General features: G+C 37.9%; 1 protein-coding gene across 1 annotated transcript in view; it reads left to right on the top strand.

Annotated features, from left to right (window-relative positions):
- The first annotated feature begins 396 nt into the window (after nt 1-396).
- ywhag1 (3-monooxygenase/tryptophan 5-monooxygenase activation protein, gamma polypeptide 1) overlaps nt 397-24,173 on the top strand; it is a 31,270-nt gene continuing 7,493 nt past the window's right edge. The window contains exon 1 of the mRNA XM_039756803.1: nt 397-629. Within this exon, the coding sequence (XP_039612737.1) occupies nt 543-629 (87 nt within the window). The 5' untranslated portion in view covers nt 397-542. The remainder of the gene's footprint in view (nt 630-24,173) is intronic.

Genomic DNA, 24,173 nt, shown 5'->3' with positions numbered 1-24,173 from the left:
TGAAATTATATTTAATTAAACACCTGGGTTAAAGACTGAATCAGAAAAGGACTGGAAATACTTTTTTAACAAGAAAGCATTGAGCATGGTGGTGCAATTTCTTTTCTTCACTAATATTCTATTATGCGGGAATTGTAGTTTTTAGGCAGGGGCGTTTACTCTCTCCTTTCTTTTTTTTTTTACAATGCAGTGGTTCACATAAATTACTACATTTCCCAGAAGTCCACCCTCCTGTTCAATCCTAGTGGTGAACACAGTCGGAAAGCACACTCTGATTCGCTACATTGTCTCCATGCAGGAAGTCCGGGCTTCCCTTATAAGGATTGCTGCGTCATGCTCCGTGACACGCCTTTTAAGGATGATGACATAATCTTAGAGAATTGTAAGAGGGAGGGGTTAGGGGTGTCCCATCGGCACGCGCAGACAGCGGAGAGCAGCTGCAGTAGTGGGGAGCTCGGCTTGCATTTTACAGCATTGCAAGTGACATTTTCACAGTTCCTCTCAGATTTTCAGCGAAGCTACTAGTACTAAGAGAAATAAAAATGGTAGATCGCGAGCAGCTGGTGCAGAAAGCCAGGTTGGCCGAGCAAGCTGAAAGATACGACGATATGGCGGCTGCCATGAAATCGGTGAGTCGTTTCGTTGAAATTAGCGTTTCTTTTATCCTTAGCCACCCCCACAATCAGGTTTGGACTGCAGAGTACTCGTGGTCATACTTCAGTTACCGGACTCTCCGAGGTAGTGAAAATTGCAGCATGTAAGTTAATAGCGCCCCGTGTCATGTATTCGGGCGCGAAATGTCAAGCTTGTCTCTCTTAGTTCTCACACAGTCAGTGCTTTCCGACCTACTGAACGGTTATGGTTCTTTGTGCACGGTGGGGACGAGAAACCACACTTCCAAAAATTAAGTGGTTGTTGCTAAGTATATACATTTTTTGGTTGAATCCTAAAAATTCGGGGCGTAGATGGATAAGTGCTGAATAACGGGGAACGTGGCGCTTGCGGGAGGGGCACCCGGCTGCGGGCGCTGTTTGATGTCGGGGCGGTGCCTCCTAGTTCTACTGAGCTCAGCACGACTACCCCCGCCCACCCTTTAACTTCGAATAATCAATCGATGTTTGCTTCATAAACCTCATGTGGTCATTCCGTTGAATTAATACTAAGGATACTTTTATGAGTGCAAGTGTGGTCGATTCAGGCTCTTGTCGTTTAGGGAAAACACTTTGGTGTAATAAACTTATACTGCAGGATTTATGCCTCATATTATTTATTTTAATTAATTATTGTTACGATAGTGTTCGTATTGTGCTTATCCAGAATGCATGCTGAGTAATATTCTATTGTGTGTGGCTTTGGGATTATTTTTTTGAGTACAGAGAACTATTGCATGAAATCTACTAATATAATCTAAATTCTATCACCCCAATGTATCCCTCCATTTATTTCTAAAAGTCAATAAACCAACGGTATCGGGTTCTCCGCACAAAAACGTGGGAGGCACCGCGCCAGCTCTTCTAGAAGCTTCTGCGGCTGTCATATTGCAGAGGAAGGAAAAAAGGCATGGTTCACGAGCGGGTTCGGGTTGGGCCGCGTGTTTGCGCGTTTGAAATGAAGCGAGGCGTGGCGTGCCTGCGCTCGGGTGGCATTATCGCATATGTGCCCGGTCGATGAATGAAAGTACACACAAAATGAGAAAGACAAGGAGGATACAATTTGGAAAGAGTCCGAGCCATACGACTCTAATGGAAAATGTGAGCATATGTAGGCAAATCATAAATGGTGCCAAGCGAAGCCGCATTCAGCGAGGCACCACCCAGGGTCATGGGCACTCAGTCAAAGGAGCGCGATCAACTTCAGTATTACTTGACATTTGACTAAATGTACGACTTGAGGTCCCTTCTGATAGGATCCACAGGCTTCTGAAGCGGCAGATGTAATTTATCAATTACCTCGTCAAAGAAGGGTTGGGCACAGATGGACCTTACTGGCATCGGCAAGGCATATTATGTAGGGGTGCAAAATAAGACTTCTGGCCTGTTGTATCCTGCATTTTCAGTTCTTATATAAGAATAGTCCCCACATTGTAGCAAGTAAGTCCTATGACCTGCTTCTGCTGTCATATACGCAACGCATTTTATTGTCTAAAGGCTACAAAGGCACACGGAGCTGTAGGGGAAAGAGAGATGTTTCGGCATGTGCTATAAACGACGGAAAGCTGAGGTCTAAGGAAACGGGCCGCAGAGGTTACATGTTCTTGCTCCGCCCACTCTGATGGTTTTTATGCCTGCTTTTTTCTTATTCCAACCATCAACACCTGTTTATTTTTCTTAGGTTAGCGATCACTTTTTATTCAGTTTCAGTCAGACCACCTTTTCCTGGGAGGTATCAGTAAAGAAAGTGGCACATTTCTAGTACACACATACCACTGTGTATTAATTTATTTAAGTTCATTTCATTAAACCGTTGTTCAGTAATTGAAAGTGAGCAATCCTTCAGCAGATAAGTTTTATGTAACCTAAAATCGCTGTGATATTTGCCACAATGTAAACATTTCAGTAAGTTCGTTTATGTACAGGAATAATTAAGTTTACCTTGAGGAAAATTACTGCTAATTGTCACTTTGTCTTCAGTTATAAACCAGTGGTCAATGCAGCTCTCCAGAAATGAATCTGTCAGCCCAAATGGGTTGGAAGTTTGTGTATTTCTGCATATAAAATATTAGGATTAGAAGGGGCTTGAATGTAGTTTTTTTGGTCTTATTTAATGTAGTAACAAATGGGTGGATTTTATGGGGTTGGGGGAGGGGTCAGTGTGATTTCAGTAAAAAATTATGATGATCAAGGGATGCACTATTTAGATTAGTAAAGTATCATATTTATTCACTGATTTATTTTTTTTTTGGTTAGGTAAATGCTAAATAATTACCACTTACAATCACTATGAAAAATGTAAATATTTTACATCAGTACCACATGAATTATTAATACCAATGTTATTTAATTTTTTTTAAACATCTAATTTACATGCATGCAATGTCCCTGGTGTTAATCATGCACAGAGATGTCTGTTTGGAGCGTGCATATCTTCCCCATCTCTGTGGGTTTTCCTCTGGGTATTCTGGATTTTCTCCCACATCCCCAAAGACCAAGCTACCTAGGGGAATTCGCAATATCAAATTGGCCCCTATGTGAATGTGAGCGTTCCCTTGAGTAGGCCTTGCAATGGGTTGGCACCCTTTCCATTGCTGTACCCTGCACTGCCAAGCAGGCTGCAGTATCCTCGAAACCCTGCACTGGATTAAGTGCATGTGAAAATGTTCTGATTTATAAAAGATCTTTAAAACTTCGTTTGTAACAATGTGTTTTTCAGAATTTGACAGCATGTCACTCTGTCAGTTTTATACTACTGAAACTAGCATTTAATGGATGTGTCAAATTCATTAAAATTTCAACTGTTGCAAACTATTCATGCTTTCATTTTTCAAATGCCCCTATCACTTATTATTTGTATGCATTTTAAAACTACATGTGTGAAATCAAATTACACAAGTTGAAGATTAATTCATTAATTTAAAACACCTCTAAAACCTGCCTTTAGTGTATAGTTCTCAAAATACTTTACATAAGTCATCACACATTTGTTCTTGCTAGTGCCTGTGGACTCGGCCAGAATTAGCAAGAAGTGGTCCTAACTGCAGTTATTTACTAGAGATTGGACAGAGACAGTTACAGCTATAAAACCCAGGATTCAGTGTCAAAAGTTTCCAAAATTCTGCAGCTGCAGCTTATTTGAGATAATGGTTCTGGTAATGGTGACACACGCAAATAACTCCACAGTCCAAGTATCTTTGTTTTAAAATTTTAGGTAAATTCATAGCAAAAACAGTTGACAAAAAAGAAGAAAAACATATTACAAAGCAAAGGAAAGTTCTTTTATATGATGTTTAAGGCATAGGTATCTTGTTACTTTTTTGTTATGTTCCTAACCCGTACTTACAGGTCATAGGTCAGGACATACCTCCATATGTTCATACAATGATCAGAAAATTGTATGGCACTGCAAAATGGCACAAATAACGCATTCTTTTATTCCATTTTTGTGAAGGATATATTGCATGTTAGCGTACAGGGGGTAAAAAGCTTATTATCTTAGTAATTATATGAAACTTGTATTCAATTCAATTTAAACAAACAGTTATTTGAATTTGAACATCAATTTGTCACATTTTAGTTGTAATAATTTAGTATGTAACAGTTCATTTTCAGTAAAGAAGTGCTTTTTTTTAAAGATCCCCACAACCGCTCATCCCTGCCTTACTCGTAATGCAATAGATATTGAATCCCAAAGTGTTCTGCCCTGTGCTTCAAAGCAGCAGTATGAAGAGAGGCATACTAATGTCAGTCTAATATAAAAAGTCAGAAACACACACTCCTTATTTTTATCTTAGAGTGAACATATAGAGCTACTTTCTTTTTATTAAGTTTGAAGACTCAAAGCAGGTTCAAAAATTTGTGCCTCAGTTTTTACTTGTTACAACTGTCACTGGCACAACATGTGCAATGGTTTTCCTTTCACATCCCAAAGATGAGCAGGTTACATTAACTGAGCAATCTAAATTCTCCTCGTATGAATAAGTGTTGGAGAGGGTGTGACTGTACCCTGCAGTGGAGTGACACCCTGTCTCTCTTTGGTTTGTACTTCAAACCTAAAGGTGCCCAAGGTAGGCCCTGGCTCATCATTAAGCCAAGAAGGGGTTTAGCTGGTTAGAGTATGAATTGATGAACAACTGTAGCCACCTTTCTTGCATTCAGAAGATGAATGCTGTTTTTGCTTGTTTGGGGCAATGTATGGTGTTTAAAAACCTGCAGTACAATTCTCAACCATGTCTAATTCTCTTGTTCATCTGCAGGGTGCTACAAATTAAAGCAGTTTTCATTTTTGCCCTTCTGAAATTAGAAATGTGGGTAACATATCAATGTAATTGCATTAGTATAGCAAAAAATGATGTATATTATGAACCTTTGTGTTTACTGATAAATAGATTGTGCTTTGTTAGCCAAAGTGGTAGACAGTGCTAGACTACAAAGAGATACGAGATGCCATTGTGGTTTACATGCAGCAACCAACTGTGAAATATTGATACCAGCAATTGGATATGGTGAATGGGCAGGGGGCAGTTGTACTTTAGCTACGGTATAGCTATTGATGCAAAATATGTGCACTATCTATAGGTTTTTTGAGAAAGGCAGAATCTCACTTAATGTGTCTTCTAGGAGCTCTTGTGGTTTGTGGAGTCATGCTCTGTATATCTGACCAGTCTTGCTATTGCCCGTCAGTAGTTGTTAGTCACTGCTTTAAAGCGTTTATTATTTGAGAGCAGTTGGCCAGCGGTGAAGCATGTAGCATAGGCATTTCAGACAGTGTTCAGAATATAGCGCTAGGTCTAATAAGTTTACTTTTCGGCATGATTTTGCATTTTTGGATCTGCATAAAACTTTCCCAAGAACAAAACATGTTTAAATTTTGTTAGTGGAAAAAGACAAACTGAACACCTGCTGTTTGTACTATTTAGTTTAGTCTTGACATATATGATTTATATGTATTATGTGATTTATAGCACCATGGTTCAATTACCTCCTTTGCTTCAACCTCGTGTTTCTCGTAATTTAAACTTAATGCTATATATAACATTTCCTTTTTTTATGAATTTAGCAATAAGCAGCTTGACGTGCTAAGAAATATACATTTGAGTAACTGAAGAGTCATTTAAGGACAGACCACATCATTTTGGAAGCACAAAGTCTATAATTATCTGTATTTATAGAAACCAAAGCTGTCACTTTAAAGATGGTGATCACAGGGAAACTAGTAAAACTGTCACCTCATCAGTTCATATTGTTGTCTCCTCTTAAAAATAGTGGAAAAGAAGAGATAATCTTGTCTGATTATAAGTTAAAAATATTAGATGAAAGGTTCTCTCACACTTCATGGATATGCAAAATACTAATTTACATCTGCCTCTTCCTGTTTACTGATCTTACATCAAAAGACAAAATCATATGAATATTAATCAATTAGTTATTTTGTTTGATACATATTGGATTTGATTTGGTTTTTACTGGAAGTAAACCCATTTTGTTTTTAATTTTTCTTACTATAATATGATTTGTAATGTAAGGAGTATGCTGTTGCATTAAATTTTGTTCAGATTTAGATGGTACATGTGGTGTACATGACAGTCTCTGCTTAATTAGAATATACGAATCTTAAGAAGATCAAACTATTTCGAATGCCAATGGCTAAGTTGTTGCAGTATTTCACATGGAGCTTTTCAAACAGCTGATGTGGATACTAAAAACTATGGATCTTGCTGGTTTGCTTCAAGTTTTCTTTGCACTCTGTGTGCAAATTATGTTTAATTTCTTTTTGGGTCACTGATTATATGTTTCACTAACTATATAAGGTCTGCTGGAACAGATCAGTCGATATCACTGAGAATTTCAAACAGCTGAAATGAGAACTACAATATGCCCCTCAACTCACCTTATGTACTGAAGACTGAAGGGGTCTAAATCCCTTTGCATTTTGGGTTTGACATGCTTTTTAGTTTAGGACTACACTTGATTGTTCTTCCCTGAAGAGTTTGTAGCTTTCCCATATTTTTCTTACATTAATTGCACATAGAATTCTTCATGGATGTCCAAGCACATTTTAGAGTTTGACTATAACAACCCCAGATTTGTATTTAAGGTAGTTTTTTATACAGACCATCAGTTCATTAGCCTTTATACATGCTTCCATATATTGCCTGGAGCATGAGAGTGTTGTATCAATATCCTTTTTAGCCTTCTTGTTCATTTTTGTATTTATTATTCATGACAAATATATAATACTGCGGTACAGCTGATGTGTGAACATTATTTGCTGGGAAACTGCTATTGACAACATAAATGTACAGTATGAGCTGTAACAAGCTTAGCTTCAAACCAGTGATTACCAAGTACCAGTGGAATCCAATCAGTGAAATAATAGAGCGGTGATTTGGAAAACTGTCCAGAGAGGAGCTTGTCCTAGTTTTCTTGAGGATGTTGGCATCTTTAGATTGTAGTCTCCTGACTCATTCTCAGGTGGCACCACATGGTAGATATCAAATGTGTTTTTTTATTTTAATGAATATTAAAAAAAAAACTCCAACTGTAACTATTGTATTATTTTGTAAGCATTAATTGACCTTTTTTTTTAAATTAAATTTTAAATTGATGCTTATGAAATAAAACAATAGTTATGGTTAGTTTGGTTTTTTTTTTTTCTTGTATATGTAGATAGATAGATACTTTATTAATCCCAAGGGGATTCTTTAACTGAATACTGGCCTTTTATGTTGGTAGAGAGAAGACCTTGGTTGCTTACAATACTTTTGATTGATACTGTAGATAACACTGACAGAGAGAAAACAAAACTTTTCTTTTCACAAGTCTTGTCAGATTTTACGGCGTTAAATCCAAGAGTCTTTCACTTATAGTTGGTTATTTTACTTGGCCCTTAAACAGGCATCATGATCTTGGATAGGGACGGTGTGTGATTGCTTGTTGCCTATGGGTTTTTTGGCTTCTTGTAAGCCCTCCACAGTCTCATTCTCCCTTTGAAATGAAGATCAATCACATCTTGTACCTGGTGAGTTGCCTGCCCTCAAGTGTTTGAACAAGTACAGCATATTTCCACCCAGGCCTCCACTCTATCTCCCTTGCCTTGGTTCCTCTGCCTATTATATTTCCAGGTCCCCTACCATGCTGTAGCAGCACCTGCTGTGCCATACTGGCAGGTTTAGTTGCTGTTTCTGTACAAATTTAAGTCTTTTGCTCTCTCAGAGGTTGTTTGTTGAACTTTGTCCTGTCATACTGAGATGGCCCTGGCATCCTCTCTACTTCTGGGCACTCCCTCATGATGTATTTTTTTATTTATAACAATAACATTTTCTTTGCTTCTCTTTTTGCACAGAGACAAACTGCAACAAATCGGAGTATGAATTAAGTGAAGTTATTGTAAAACTGTAGTCATCCTTTCTTCACTCCTGTGCTATTGGTAACCATGTACTTCTTGCAGCCTCCAGGCCTGTTGTATTCTGGCCTCCTTCTGGACAGTTCAGTCAGCCACATGTGCATAGTAAACACGTAGGACAGGAGGGAAGAAATTCATACTTGCCAAGGTAATTGAGAAAGCCGGAAAGAGAAAGGACATTGCTAGTTGTAACTATTTGGTTATTGCCCTTTGTGCTCTTCTTATACAAAAAGAGGAGCTTTTTTGCTTTTTATAACCTTTTAGGAAAGGCAGTCAATATAGTCACTCTGTCAAATCCTCTTTAATGGAACTGTTTAAATATAAAAAATATATATATATGTTGGTAACTTGAATTAACTACCAAATTAAAGAATACTTATCTGCTTTTGCTTCTCATTTGTTTTAATATAGTTTTATTGTCTTTTTTAGTCCAAATAAGACAATATTCTGAACCTGATTGACAACACTGTATACTGAAGTCAAATACTGACATAGTATGGTTTTTGTTTTTACCCAGAAATGGTGAACTTTACAAAATACAAGCTTCACACATCAAATGATCCTGAGCTTTCATTTGGTTTTGAGTATCCTATACCAGAAAAGAAAGGTAATACTTACATTATTTTAGCAAGGTAGGAATTATAGACCAAATTTTTTAATTATCACCTTAGTGTTCAAGTTTTTAAAAATGTGACACTTACAAAAAGCACATAGAGAGAGCAGGCAGCAAGCACTATCCTCTAGACACATGCTTTTGTTTGTTTTTTAAGTGCAAATTGTTATTATTTTAATGGCGCTTATCATAGCATCTGGAACCTTTCAGTCCTAGAATTAGTAGCTTATACTTCCCTTTTTAGGTCTACTTTTGGAATCCTGACAAATTTCTTAATAAAAATTATTATCTTTTGTATTAGTTTGCAGTGCAAATTAGGTTTGTTTAATGGCCTTGGGCTGTAAGTTAATCTGCCTGATGCAAATTGTATTTCCTTGGTCATTATGTCTTTAGTGGTTTTAAAACAAATTGTACACAGATCACAGTTAGGGTATCGAAGAGTTGCCTTGAGAATGGATTTGGGGAAAAAAGAGAAAGAAACAGAAAGTTGCACAACCATTCTAAAGATTATAGTAGCAGTTTTGCTTAATTACAGTAAATGAGGTACATTTTGTACTTTATAATGAATAGGGAATCAGACCAGCATACTTTTCTTAATTGGGTTACATCTTTAGGGAGGAAGTGTAGGCATTATGCAGCAAATTAAATCTGATCTATGGTTCCAACTATAATGTTTTTCAAATTGAATTGAGGCCCGTTTTACATACTTAAATATAATTACTGGGAAAAGACAATTAAAACACTGAGTTAAAACATAAATGTTATTACTTCATCAATAAGTAAACTCATATCCAGACAATGTAACACAGAGATAACAGCAACATGGGAAATTGAGCGTGACTAGTGGGGATGATCTTTCTGGCAGTTTATTTGCCTTTTTTGTTTTCCTTAGTTATAGTCAGGTTTGAGATGCTAACCACATGAGCTGCAACACTATAGTATGAAGAAATGCCTGCTGATACAAGGGACTGCTGTTAAACTCTTGAATGTGCAAGCTGCTATTAATACTAGAGCTGCTTCATACAAAGGTTATCATTTAGTAATGCAGAAAAGCAGTGCAAAGCTGCTCCTTTCAACATCATGTCTGTTACCTGATAATTTTTGCACATGCAAAGTCTTTATGACTTGCAAATCACTGGGCATTGTTTTAAAAGGAACCAAAATATTTTAATTGTGGGATTTCTATCACTATTGCATTTTTGTTATGGGCTTTTCAATACTAATGGAATAATATATAGTGTAGCTTTGCACTCATTGTGGAGTGCTGATTTTGAATGATTGACAGTAAAATTTCAAAATAGAGGACAGCTTTCCAACCTGACTTATAAAATGGACATCTGTGAATAATTTTTTTTTCTTGTGTGTTAGGATTCTTTTTCTTACATCTTGCTTCTGCCAGCCATTGCTTGTGAAGTTCTTTTAATGGGTTCAAATGGATCTACTGTACATTCCTTTCTGTTTCAGATGTGAGCATACAGACAAATGGTTTCATTGCTTACAAGCTCCCCCCCCCCTTGCCCCCAGTAAATACACATTTCTTGGGCTATAATTCTTCACCTGCATGTTTCACAAATTTATCACCTTGATGAGTCTGTTCTCGACTTTTTGTAGTTGCATATTCACCTTTTCAATCCAGCTAAGCCAACAGCATCAGCTATGAGGCAGAAACCAATTCTGAATTGTGAGCTAGTCTGCAATCACCTGCATTTGCTCATACAGAAACAAATTAAAGCACGTTTACCATAATTTTTAATAAACATATTTAACAAAAGAAAGGTCCAACTTGCTTTTAAATATAAATGTAATTTATCCAAGTGTGATCAAATGAATAAAGTGAGCATGATAACACACACACACACACACAATGTTGGCGTTTTCCATTACAATGCTATTTGCTTAATTTGTCTCTACTGTGAATAATCATTTTTTGAATAGTGCCCTAAGAATAGTTATTTTTCCTTTTCTTAGCATTACAAAAACTGTACTGACTCATGAAGTGTCTAGTATCTGTGGACTTTCCATTTTAACCCTATATAGAATTTGTAAGCTTTCTGAGGTTAGTGTATTTACCTTGGCAACAAGCACTTTAAAATGTGTATAAAAGTGAAAGTCCCACCTTTCTTTGGTGTTAAAGATGAATAACTGTCAAAATACTGCATTATCCTTGCTTTATTATCTTTTTTGGTTCTGTAGTATTTTTAGCTAATGGTAGTGATATGCTTTTCTTATCTGCAATTATTGATAACTTTACAGTAGTAGCATTAAATTGAGTGTTTAATTTCTTCTTAGTGAAAGATTGACCCTGATATTTGTGCACAATAGGTACATGCACCTTTTTATGAAACTTATTTATTCAAAACGGACACCTTTAAAATATATTTTAAGCATCAAATGCCTTGTTGGTTTCCTATCTTCTATATGAGACGACTTCTAGATAGTTGAGAATTTTTACTTAACATACAACCTCATAACCCTCTTATTAAAATGCCTCGGTTGATCTCCATGGGAATAGGAGCAAAAGGCAAGTTTCATCCACATTGCCATTCTAACACTTAGCACCATTTATTATACTGCATCCAGTTTAATGCTTCAAAAATATTTTTTATTAAGATGTCTGATTAACAGTTGGAAAAAATAAAAAGAAGAGCACAGGCTTGGATAATTAAATTTAATACTTTCTCACATTCCAGATGTGTAAAAGAATGAGTTCTTTTAAGAGCATAAAGGGTAGCTGGGATGAAACCATGCTATTAAATTTGGTCAGTTTCTTTAATATTTTCAAAAAATATTCAAGCTTAGAAATATGTAATTTTTAGGGCTGGGCAAGGTAACGCTTTATTATCGTTTTAACGCATTAATTAATTAACGGTGACAATTATTTTATCGCACATTAATGCAGTTTTTGTTTATTATTTTGAAAGCTTCAGTTTTGCTTTGTCGCTAGCGATCGATAGAGTTCAGTGATCTTCTTGTTACAGAACTTTTCAATACTCTTTTGCTGGAAGGAAAGTTAGCTTTGCTGACTTGTCCTCGTTTCTCTGTGCGTGTATGAGTAACGAAGAGCAAACAGCTTTTAAAATGGCACGTGGAGAAACACCAAAGTTAATGTTCAAAGCAAGATAATCCATGGAGGACTTTTTTCGTTGTTTATTGCTGAATAATCTCTGATTTGTCGGACTCTGATTTTGATGTAAGTGATCTGGAGATATAGATCAAAAACGAAAGTGAGGTACCGACATCAGCTGATCATGGTGCTGAACACATTCATGTAGCTGATGCACCTATGGCAACGTTTACCTGGGAGAACAGACACTTACGATGACAGAAGATACAAACTATATTGCGTCTCATTACAACTGCCGCCCCCACGCACCTGTCTCACAAAGACAGCCAGCCCACTGTGCGTTCCTGCTGGCCATCGAGCCACCCTCCACGCAGCCCCTGCTGCTGCAAACAGGCGCCAACAGCAGACACAACAGGCAGTAACAGACGTTTTATGTTGATTTATGTGTGAAACCATTGCTTTGTGTGCTTTTTAGAAAACTGAGTTTTTTGGAAAAAATATTAGCCCTCAAAGAGTTGCTACTGGACATAGACTGTTTATGCTGCTCCCTGATAAAAGAAAATGTTTCTGCTGGTATCTGTTCAGGTAAAAAAGGACACAGATTTAGAAATGTTAACTTGCTGTAGCTCAGAAGGTGCCTCTTATAATGTTGTAATCATGGCTCTGGACTCTTAAGGTAACTTGTTTTTCTATAACAAACTAAATAAAACATTAATAGCTTTGGTTTTATATTTGATTTGATTACATTGTTTAAGTTGAGATTTGCAATAAATATTGTAACTGCTATTATGTAAAGGGAATACTGCTGTTAAGAAGCACTTTAAACAAATACAGTTAAGTGTTTGCAAACCAAATACATGCAATACACTACTTTTGAGTTCATTATTGAATTTTGCACACAACAATGTGATTGTCTGCAATTAATCTCAGACAACCATGTGATTAATTGCAATTAAAAATGTAATCGCTGCTCAGCACTAGTCACTTTGTTACTTTCAGCTACACTAATGAATACTTCAGTGAAACTCCGCATTTGTGGGAAAGGTTTCTTCCACCAGGTTCCATTTTTACTCCCATGTTCCAGATTGGATTTTACAAGTTTGGGGTACAGTTTAAGTGCAACATTCTGCTAACCTTTTTAATAATTTTTAATAAATTTTGTACATTGTCTGGTAAAGGATGGTGGTGAGTTTGCTAGGATTTGCACATCCTTTTTAAATGTGTTTGTTCCCAGAGCCCCACTATGCAAGTGTGTTTGTGTGTGTTTGTGTATATTGGAATACCGGGGAGTACAGCTCCCCAAACCCGGACACAGACAGGCACAGAGACACAAGTGCAAAACAACACACACTTTATTTCCTCGTGGGGGCTGCTTTATTCCTGTCTCCCCACTTCAGAGCACAGTACACAAACACACAAGCTGTAATAATGCTCAGTCCCTTCTCTCTCTCTTCTTCTTATTTCTTTTTCTCTATTTCTTTGCCACCTCCTCTCCTCTCCCAGCATGCTTTGTCCTCCACCTCCCGACTCTGCCTCCCCTGACGGAGTGAGGTGGCCTCTTTTGTAGTGCACCTGAAAGTGCTCTAGGTGCTCTCTGATCCTCTTCCAGCAGCACTTCCAGGTGTAGCGAAAATGCTGCAGTCCAGGGCTCCTGAACTGTTTAGGCGCTCCCTGGCGGTTGCCATGGGCTTTGCAGGGTTGAGCTTCTAAGCTCCAAACCAATGGCAGGGGTTTGCCCTCCAGGGGAGGTAATATATATATATATTTCTGTGGTACAGTGGTGCAAAGAGAGTGCTGCTGCCTCACAGTAATGTGACTAGGGTTCATGTCCTCCCTATTCTACCCATGCCTACTTGAGCTTCCGCTGGAGATTTGGACACCCTTTTAATACGGATTTATATTTACACAAAGAACCAAACAGTACTTGTAAAATAAAATTTGGTTTGCCAAGTTTTAGGTGCATTTTCACATATGATGCACAAAGCACCATATTGTGATAGCCGCATCTGTCTGACTGCATGAAACAACTCTGCCCCTCAAGGACCAATTATGTTGAAATATGATACACTTATTCTTCAAGGAAAGTTACTGATACTAATGTTGGCTCTCATTTTAATATTTGGGGTTTTTGGTACTTTTTCCAGTACTCCTATACCATGCAATCCTAATTGAGACAGTTACATTTTCATTGAGACATCTTCAACAGATCACTCTGTACACAGTTTTAAAATTTCAACACCCTCCCAGTGAAAAGAGTCTGCCCAATTAATGAACCACTTCTGTGCTGAAAAAAAAACGACACGGCAATATTTGTAGAAAAGCGTATAAAAACTCCAAAGGGGACCACCTCATACCCAGCACTTAGTTCCATATAATATACGTATAATAGCAAAACTCTGATGAGGGAAAGCTTGATTAAAAACTTGTGTTAAATTTGAACAGCAACAGCTTTTCAAAGATGACCAATAAGCAGATAATTACAGACATTTATATGTGTCCACATCAGACATTGAGAGGAATCTTATGTGTTCATTTGTGAAAGTGTGTGTTTATTTATTTTTACCTGTGCCTGGAACCCTTGCTTTTGATGATGTTATAAACCAGGCATTACATGAATGAGGATGTGCTTTATGCATGGACAAACATGCTACACAAATATCCCAATTTGGGACTTTGAAAATCTGTTCACTCTATAATTTACTAGTGAAGGGCCACATTTGCCTAGTATCCTTAGTGGACAGTAACTGTAATAAAGTGTGCTTTTCACTTACATTATGCCCTAACGTTAGACCTATATAAAACGAAACACCTGTGCGTGTGCGCGCGTGTGTGTGTGTGTGTGTGTGTGTGTGTGTGTGTACATGGAGCTGTCTGCTCTGCCTATGCTCAATCACAGCCACTAGATGACGCTTACACGCATCTCACTGCAAAAGACTGTTGTTCAGCAAATGCAGCCACGCTGAAGTTTTCAGTAAAAACATTGCCTGGAGGTATTTTCTTGAGACAAAGATTAATAGGACTCATATGTCAGCGATAGGTAGGTCCACATCCTCTGCCATCGGTCATTCTTAAGAGTTAGCTGATGCCTCTTCAAGTTCACGAATATAGTAAAACTGCTAGGGACAGTTTGGGTTGTTTTTTGTCCTGAAGACCACACATGGCTAGTTTGTCATAACCAAATAGCTTTGCATGTCCTATTTCATGAAAATTACAACAGCCAAGCAAAGAAGGAATTATCTACAAAGGTATTTTATTTTTTTTACTTAGGTTATGTTCACTGCCAATTGCTAATTGTTACTCTGTGTGAACATGGGGTGTGTGTTTGTTTGTGAGTGAGAGGGGTTCTTGTGATGGATGGTGAGAAAGCCTTTGGACCCCACAATACTGATGGATTGAGAAGGTTTTAGAACCTTCCCTACTGAACTCTGTCGTTTGAGGACCAAAGTCCTTCCATAGCCCTCAAACAAACCTGAATGTTACACCATGTGTACATTTTCTAATTTGTTTAAAAAACGCTGAACACAAATTTCAGCTCATTGTAATTCTTGAGTCAGTGGCATGTGGTAGTTTACAAGGTTTCATTCTACAGTGTATAATACAGGTAATTTCTTTTTTTTCTGTCCTCTGTGTTTTGATGACAAACTGATGAGTTTTCCTCATTTTTATACTACTGTTTAAGCTTTATTGATCAACCACTCTGATATTGAACAAGCACCTGTATATTGTACAAGAGAGTACATCGTAGAAGTTTAGTAGTTTCAGTAAAGGGTCAATAAAATAACTGCTTAAGGGCAGTGGTTTATTGATTACTGTTGGGTGCATTTAAATATTTTGCTGAATGTCAGCATGACACGGAAGTGCTTCCAAGTTATAGTGCTGATGTGCTGGAGGTATACCCAGGTACAGGATAAAAAGGATTGTTCCACCTTCCCCAGGTGAGCCAGAGTTGGAAGTGGAGTCGGACAAAGCTCACTGTGGAAGAGAAAGTGAATGAGAAAAAAATAATAAGGAAGGAGAATTACTGAAGGGGAAAACCTGTGCAAAAGTATTGATTACTACAAAGTACATTAATTTAAGAGTAGTTTAGAGTAGATATGTGAAGGATTTTTGAGGCCACCTATTGGCCATAAGGCAAATTAAATTATTCTGAGCAATATGTGTGTGTGTTGATTTTTTTTAGAAGTATTGTAAACTTTGTACCTTTTATTAAGATTGATGTCTAAAAAGTGGACAGAGTTCTGTCTGGAAGGGTGAATACACCCAGGTTTCATTGTGGGGATTGTTTTATCTTGTCCACTTCAAAAGAGGGTCTCTGTTACTGGGACTTCTGGCATCGTGTGCAATCAAATATAAATATGGAGGCGTTTGGTGTGAGAGATCTCTGTTCCAAAACTAAAAAATAATGACATGCAGGTCAAATCTCAGAATATGAAAATAATTAGAAATCATTTTTTTTACTCTTTTGAACATCACATTTTGTTGACCTATATTGTGCTGTTAGATCTTTCTAGCTTTGTCCATCTCCCCCTGACTAATAAAGGTTATGTAAGTATACTTTTCAAAAGAATAACATACTTAAGAGATTGATTAGCTTAGTCTGGATTTATACAACCAAGCAAACTGTAGAATATTTTCAACTGATATAGTTTGCGGAACCCTAGCAGAGCTTTTGGGAGCAGGAGATGGGTGACTTTATCAGTGACTACACTAATGTCTCACAATAAACCATTACATACATGTTGTTCCATTTTTCAGGGTCCTTCTACTGTACTTACCAGTGAGAACCAAAGCTTCGTCTGAGTGCAGTCTTCATTAAAACCTAATGTTTTTTTTTTCCTGTGCTGCAATTATTGATCTTTAAATGCTGACTTATTCATTTCTATCTGACAATGTTTTAGATATATCCCTTTCTTTAGCTGATGTCCTGGTGAGAGGTTCAAAGGAAATCTTCAGTTACATCACTGATTTGAACTCAAAGGCATTTTTGACAGTTTTTTCAAAGTAGTGTAAAAAAAAAATTGTTGTGATACTTAGTGGTGGTCATAAAGTCAGAATAAGAAAAAGTCATCATTTAACACAATAGAAATGATTACTCTGACCACTGCCAAGGAATTGTGCAGAACTCTTACCTCCTTTTCAAGTTCCAGTTCATATTGTCAGGTGTACAGGCACTGCCAAAGAGAGATTGGTGCCTGAATTCTACATGGAATGTATCTGTAGCCAGTTACTCAAATAAAAAAATTGCTTGTAACATCTGTTACAGAGCAGAAGAATAGTTATAACTTGAATTCTTTTCATTCATCCATCCACTTTGTAATTTTGGGTTACTGTGTGTAGTTTACATGCTTGTGTTAGATGTTAGGTTAGTTGGAACCCTTTACAAGGATAGACTTCAGCTCCCTGTGATTCTAAACAGAATAGTTTATCATTTACAGTTAGGTCCATAAATGTTTGGACAGAGACAACTTTTTTCTCATTTTGGTTCTGCACATTACCACAATTAATTTTAAATGAAACAACTCAGATGCTGTTGAAGTGCAGACTTTCAACTTTAATTCAGTGGGTTGAACAAAGATTGCATAAAAAGTTGAGGCAATTAATATTTATGGACCTAACTGTAAGTGCCTATAGATTGACTCTGCAGCTATTCCTGTGCTGCTGCTTACAAAGAAACATGCAATGATCTTCTCCAGGTTCAGTACATAAGTATAATTATTAAAATACAGGTCATTTTTTTAGTTTTGATCCTCACAAAATATTTGACAAATACAAATTGATAAGTGTCCAATTTTCATTATTCTTTTATTTGGACCGATTCAGAAATTCGAAATGACGTAAAATGGCTGAGGTAATAAGAGTATATTCATTATACTAGAAAAATAATTTTTAAAGATTTTGATAATTTATACTCAAGTAATAACACAGCAGACCCTTTCGCTGGGTTAGATTTTTTTGGGACCCTCTTGAATCGTTTAAACCAGTGTTTCCCAACCTCGGTCCTGGTGGCCCACTGTGGCTGCAGGTTTTTGTTCCAACCAGATTCCTAATCAGTGACAACACCTGATAACATTGATCTCATTTAATTAGCTGGTATTATTTTTCTTTTATTCTACAGTCAGAAAAGCACAGCAGCATGATTTTTACATTTATAAGACATTTAGAAATATTTCTGCTTTTGCTATAGATTTAAATGTTTAACTCTCTTTTGTTGATTTCATTATATTTTGCCCTTTCTCTGTGCAGTTTTTTCCCCTTTGTTGTATCTTATTAATGACAATTAAAAATGAGAAGAGCAGACACCCAGGCAAACAACACTGAATAATCAAAGGCTGCAGCTACTTTAGAGTCAGACCCACTAATTAGTAAATAATGGATTAATTAAACAATTAGAACACCCAGAAAAGTAGAATGAAAATCAAGATGAAAATATTGTTAAAAAGAAACATACATTATCCCATATAACTGCTTTGTGCATTTTAATATATATAATTTCTATATTGTTCTCAAAACACAGAACTTGGGAAATAACACATCACTTAATTAGCCCAGAAGTCTAATTAAAAACAGAAGCTGGTTGGATCAAAAACCTGTAGCCACAGTGTGCCCCCAGGACCGAGGTTGGGAAACACTGGTTTAAACAATCAATAGTTGATGTAGCCCATTATATTACTGAACTTGTATACTGTATTAATTACTACTTACTTGTCAACAGACGTACATTATATGGTTTTAAAACCCCAGTCTCTGTACAGTATGGAGGCACCTTGACCCCTTAAGAGCTACAGGGCAAAGTGGGAATCGGGGATGGCTTTGCACTTTGCTTCATTCTGCACATCCTAAGCAAAATCTACCACAAGCTGGTAGCCCTCCCTAATGAACAGATCCACTGCTAGGTATGTTTCCAACCTTATTTTTCAAAATGGCGCTAAGAGGTCAAAATAAATTTATTTTTCCATAAATGGAATATGAGAAGGGTAGACTCTGGACTTTTTTAGTTTGTACTCAAATTCGAGTTAATGTTTTATTGTCATACAGTATATTGCAACAACATTTTTACTTGCATGTCTCCCTCAGACTAGTTACATTAATACATTATCAACACCAGACAAAGACAATGGATACAGCATCATACATGATTACCATATTAGCCAAAAACACACATTTGAATGGTTGTTAAGTAAATTATTGCAACAACCTCTGGAACTGCACCGAATCAGACACAGATGCTGAGAAAAATGTATTTTATTTTTATAGACTAATTACAGCTTGGAGAGAGTCTGTGCTTCACCATCAAGTGGAAAGGCACAAACTGTGAAGGGGAGAACAGAACTGAAAGCTGCAGTAATAATGACAGTGTTCACTCTGCTTACTCTGAATGCTAGTCTGTTTTGAACAGTCTGTTTAGTGGATATAGCATAGTATGTTTAAACCCCACATCTGCTTATTGTCTGTGTAGAGCTCACACAATTTCACTGTGTCTGTGTGGCTTTCCCTACCACATACCCAAAGATGTTTGGTTATTAACAAGTCCAAATTGACCTAGTGTGTATATGTATATAACTGAATCCTGTGATTAAGTGGCACTTTGTTCAGGGCTATTTCCTGCTTTGCACCTACTGCTATTGCAATAGTCTCCAGTTCCATGTGGCTCTAGACTGAATGGGTTATGTTACAAAAAGAGTGTGTCTGTCCTGTGATGGGTTCATGACCAGATCAGAATTTGTTTCTGCCTTGCACCATTCACTTCATGCAGGTGGATGCCATTAATCGGTTAGCAGTTTATTGACAACTTGAAATTTAATGCCATTCAGTAATGTAAAGAATAACAAACTGGTTGTTATAACAGATCAGTACATGGCCAGGTACATAAGATTTAAAGGGCACATAAGGTGCATCTCATTTGTTAAATAAGAGAAACAGCAAAAGAAAAATATTCATTTTCCAAAGCCTATTTTGCACATTTGATATGACTACTGTGACTCTGTGAAGCAAATGGTGTACACCTTAGACCTACTAGCGTTATGTCTGGTTTACAGTTTCTAGCAGAAACTGACCAAGAAGTAATTAAATTGATAGCTAATGTTAGTGCCTATGCAAAGTGTTTTTAACTTTTCTTTTCAAATTAGATTTCCATACAGTAAATAATGCACTGCAGAAAAAGTATCATTACAACAAAACTAACTGGATTATAAGATCTAAAAGAATGGAATGACATTGTCACCTTGGTAAATTATATTCCCCTTTATACTGATAAATTACATTATTGATATTTTTATAAACTAGCCAGTGAGCTGCTGTGTAGCTTGTTAAAATACACCCCTGACTTTTAATTGGATCACTTAACTGACCTGCAGTTGTACTTTGGGCATGTACTTCTAAAGCACCTGGGCTATGTATCCATAATAGTAAGATGCTACTTAAAGTTCACTTATTTTTTCATTATCAACAGATGTGGGTTAGTAAATATCAGAATGCAAAGATAAAATATCAAGTTCTAAAGGATATTCGTATATCCAGTGGTATTCAAATCCATCATTTTTCTGGGCCTGCTTTTTCCATAGTAAGCTTGGAGGCTGGAGTCTATCCTGGCAGCATTTTGTCTAAAGGCAGAAGCCATTTATAGATGTAATTAAAATCCATTGCAGAGCAATCCCATGCACACATCTGTAGTTTCTGATACCATACAGTCTAAAATGTGGGAGTAAATTGGAGAACATGGAGTAAACGCACTGCCCGCTTATGTGCCCGCCCCCATCTCCCTACCTGAGTCGCTTTCGTCTGTGTACAGTCCACATGCACCTGTGAGTCACGTTGACTGTTAATTTTCCAAACACCGCCTCAGTCGGTTTCCACATTGATTTTTGATTGTTCTTTGCGGTTCCGGCTGCTTTTTTTTTATATATAATCCACCAAGTCACCCGGCCATGGGGGGCTTTACAAAGGGCAGGGACGTAATCAGTGCGAGCATATGACTCGCACGTACTGGGAATTTCTTGTTCGTGGGGAACAATTGGAAGCCACGGTCTCCATCACGAATGGGGTTCAACGGCCTCCCCACGCCGGGTAGACACACGTTGATCCATTCAGTGTAGCGCGCGTGCAGTACCAGACATACAAGTGCATCACAGACCTGTTAATGCTCAATCTCACGTGGCTGAAAGCCACTTGTCCCTCTAAGAATTTGGACGCCGACTGCTGTTGGGTCGTGTAACTATTTAGCAGGCGGGAGTCTCGTTCGTTTTCGGAAATAACCAGCCAAATCACTCCACCAACTAAGAACTGCCATGCACCACCACCCACAGAATCGAGAAAGAGCTATCAATCTGTCAATCCTGTCCGTGTCGGGTGAGGTTTCCTGCATTGAGTCAAATGAAGCAAAAGGCTCCACACCTGGTGGTGCCCTTCCATCAATTCCTTTAAGTTTCAGCTTTGTAACCATGCTCCCCCTTGAACCCAAAGACTTTGGTTACCTGGTTGGCTGCCCAGTGGGTCATGGGAATGACGCCGCCGGATCGCCTGTTGCGGGGCCTGCATTGGTGAAGCAGGTGAGACGGTAATGAAACAGAGGCACAGGGCTTATTGGTTTTTAAAGACTGCTTCCTTCATTGGGTTTTAACCAATGCACAGAACGAACCAACACACAATCGTCCGTGCGGCGCCCAGGGTGGAATGGGAGGAGAGGAGGACATCCACTCCGCTCCCTCCGTCATGCTAGTCTGCTGATTTCTCATTCAGTATACACTGCCTGCTCATGTGCCCACCTCCAACTCATCACTCAAGTCTTTGTACAGTCCAGATGCACCTGTGACTCGCGTAGACTTTTCATTGCTCAGTTTTGGCTGCCTTTCTATATATAATCCACCAAGACACCCGACCACGGTGGGAGGGGGGTGTGTACAAAGTGCAGGAGTATCTAAGAAGACGCATGTTTGTCGCGGATGCGAATAGCTGTATGTAGCGTGTAAAACAGTTTGCTATAGTGCACGCAGTCGTGCGTCGTAACCGAAAACTCGTTTTTTAAAGACTGCTCACTTCATTGTGTTTTAACCTCAGTTGTAAAGGAATGTTTTAAGGATCCCATGGGATTCCCCTTCGCAAACAGTTTTACACGCCGCATATGGCGATTCACCTCCGCGAGAAACATGCCTCTATTAACAGTCAACGTGGGTCGGAGCTGCATGTGACTTCTACGACAGACAAATATAAATGATGCCGGTTTTTCTGTGTCATCACGTCCAGTGGCATTGTGAGTTGTCGTCGTATCCAATGGTCTTGGAGTTGGTGGGCGTGGCTCCTTCCTGCGTGCGCCATAGGTGTCTCACTTGTCGGCTTAGTGAATCCACGCACCTTTCGGCGTGCTTTCCATGGTTGTCTTGCCTTAGTGAATTATATATATAGATTTTGGAACCTGTTATAGGATAACCTGGGTACACATGTATGAAACAGTGTCAGACTCCTCATTTCATATTCATTGACCCATTCTATAGCATAAAGAGCAGAGAATATGTTCAGTAGTCCTGAAACCAGAAAAAACTCTGAAAAGAAAGGTTAAGGTTGAAATCTGTATTCTTTAATTTTAATAAAAGCGCAAAGGCTTTCTTTTAGTTTTAACATTCCAAAGCTTGATTCTCTTTTTTTATTTTGGTAATCTTAGTTTAGGATTTAATATTTTCAGCTACCCACATACGGTAAACATACATTTCCACTTACAAACCTACAAAGACAGTTGAGTTTTAGTTTGCCATTATGTGACATTGCAGATTCTTACTTGTAGTTGCCTTCACAGTACATAAAAATTAGCACCACTTAAAGGGAAGCAGAAACTGTATAAAGTTAGATAATGAGGCAGAAAGCAGCTTTAAAGGATGAACAAAAAAATGACACAAGAAATTCCTGTCCTTTTGGATTGCTGTACTAATTAATTGCATACTGACCCTTCTTTCTGTCGCCCCTAGAGGCTCAAGACTGTCACTCACTTTGCATTTTGTCTTAGCTAATCAACTGAAAGTCGTGTCTTCTTGACTGAGGTTAGTGATGATTGTAAAAATGAGCAGAGTGCAAAAAGCTTTGTGGGGAGAAAAAAACTTTTTTTTTTAAGCTGCACATAGTTTTTGTATGATATGCACTCTCACAAGAAACTGTATGCATCTAGTTGATACCCATTTCTGGATTAATACTATATACAGAGAAAATGGATGGTACTTGTCTACAAATAAAGTTTAATGATACTGATAGCTGACATGAAATACATGCTTGTTCATTGCTCATTTCTGGTTGAGCATGAAAGAACAATAGCTTGCCTTCTAGTCAGTGGAAAGTTAAAGATGGGAATAGTAGCTTTTTTTTTTTTAAGTACATAAACATACTTTTAAAAGCATACTTTTAAAATCGGTCCTGTAAATGAAGAAACGGGATAAGCACAAAATACACATCTTTCCAGTTATATGTGCTAAAGAGTAGTAGTTGAGTTCATGCATATCGACTACAACATAAAGTTGTACATATACGTGTGCAGTGACCCTACCTTTGACAAAATACAAGAAATGCAGGGATTTTCCAATACATCAGACACATTCAAAGAAAAGGGAAAAAAGTAGACACCAGATGAACAGGAATATATAGAGTGGGGTTAAAGTCAAGAAATATAATTAGTTAAAATGAACTGAATCCAGTTTTTCCTTGTGCAGATGTAACTTCATGCAAAAGTCTGCCTAAAATGCTGTAAATCAGGGGTGCCCACACATTTTCGGCTTGCAAGCTACTTTTAAAATGACCAGGTTGAAATGATCTACCTACATTAAAAATGATTATATATACACTCACCTAAAGGATTATTAGGAACACCTGTTCAATTTCTCATTAATGCAATTATCTAATCCACCAATCACATGGCAGTTGCTTCAATGCATTTAGGGGTGTGGTCCTGGTCAAGACAATCTCCTGAACTCCAAACTGAATGTCAGAATGGGAAAGAAAGGTGATTTAAGCAATTTTGAGCGTGGCATGGTTGTTGGTGCCAGACGGGCCGGTCTGAGTATTTCACAATCTGCTCAGTTACTGGGATTTTCACGCACAACCATTTCTAGGTTTACAAAGAATGGTGTGAAAATGGAAAAACATCCAGTATACGGCAGTCCTGTGGGCGAAAGTGCCTTGTTGATGCTAGAGGTCAGAGGAGAATGGGCCGACTGATTCAAACTGATAGAAGAGCAACTTTGACTGAAAAAATGTTGCCTGGTCTGATGAGTCTCGATTTCTGTTGAGACATTCAAATGGTAGAGTCAGAATTTGGCGTAAACAGGATGAGAACATGGATCCATCATGCCTTGTTACCACTGTGCAGGCTGGTGGTGGTGGTGTAATGGTGTGGGGGGTGTTTTCTTGGCACACTTTAGGCCCCTTATTGCCAATTGGGCATCGTTTAAATGCCACGGGCTA

Source organism: Polypterus senegalus, chromosome 6, assembly GCF_016835505.1.
Source record: "Polypterus senegalus isolate Bchr_013 chromosome 6, ASM1683550v1, whole genome shotgun sequence".
NCBI lineage: Eukaryota > Metazoa > Chordata > Cladistia > Polypteriformes > Polypteridae > Polypterus > Polypterus senegalus.
This window is presented reverse-complemented; position numbering and strand designations above follow the sequence as displayed.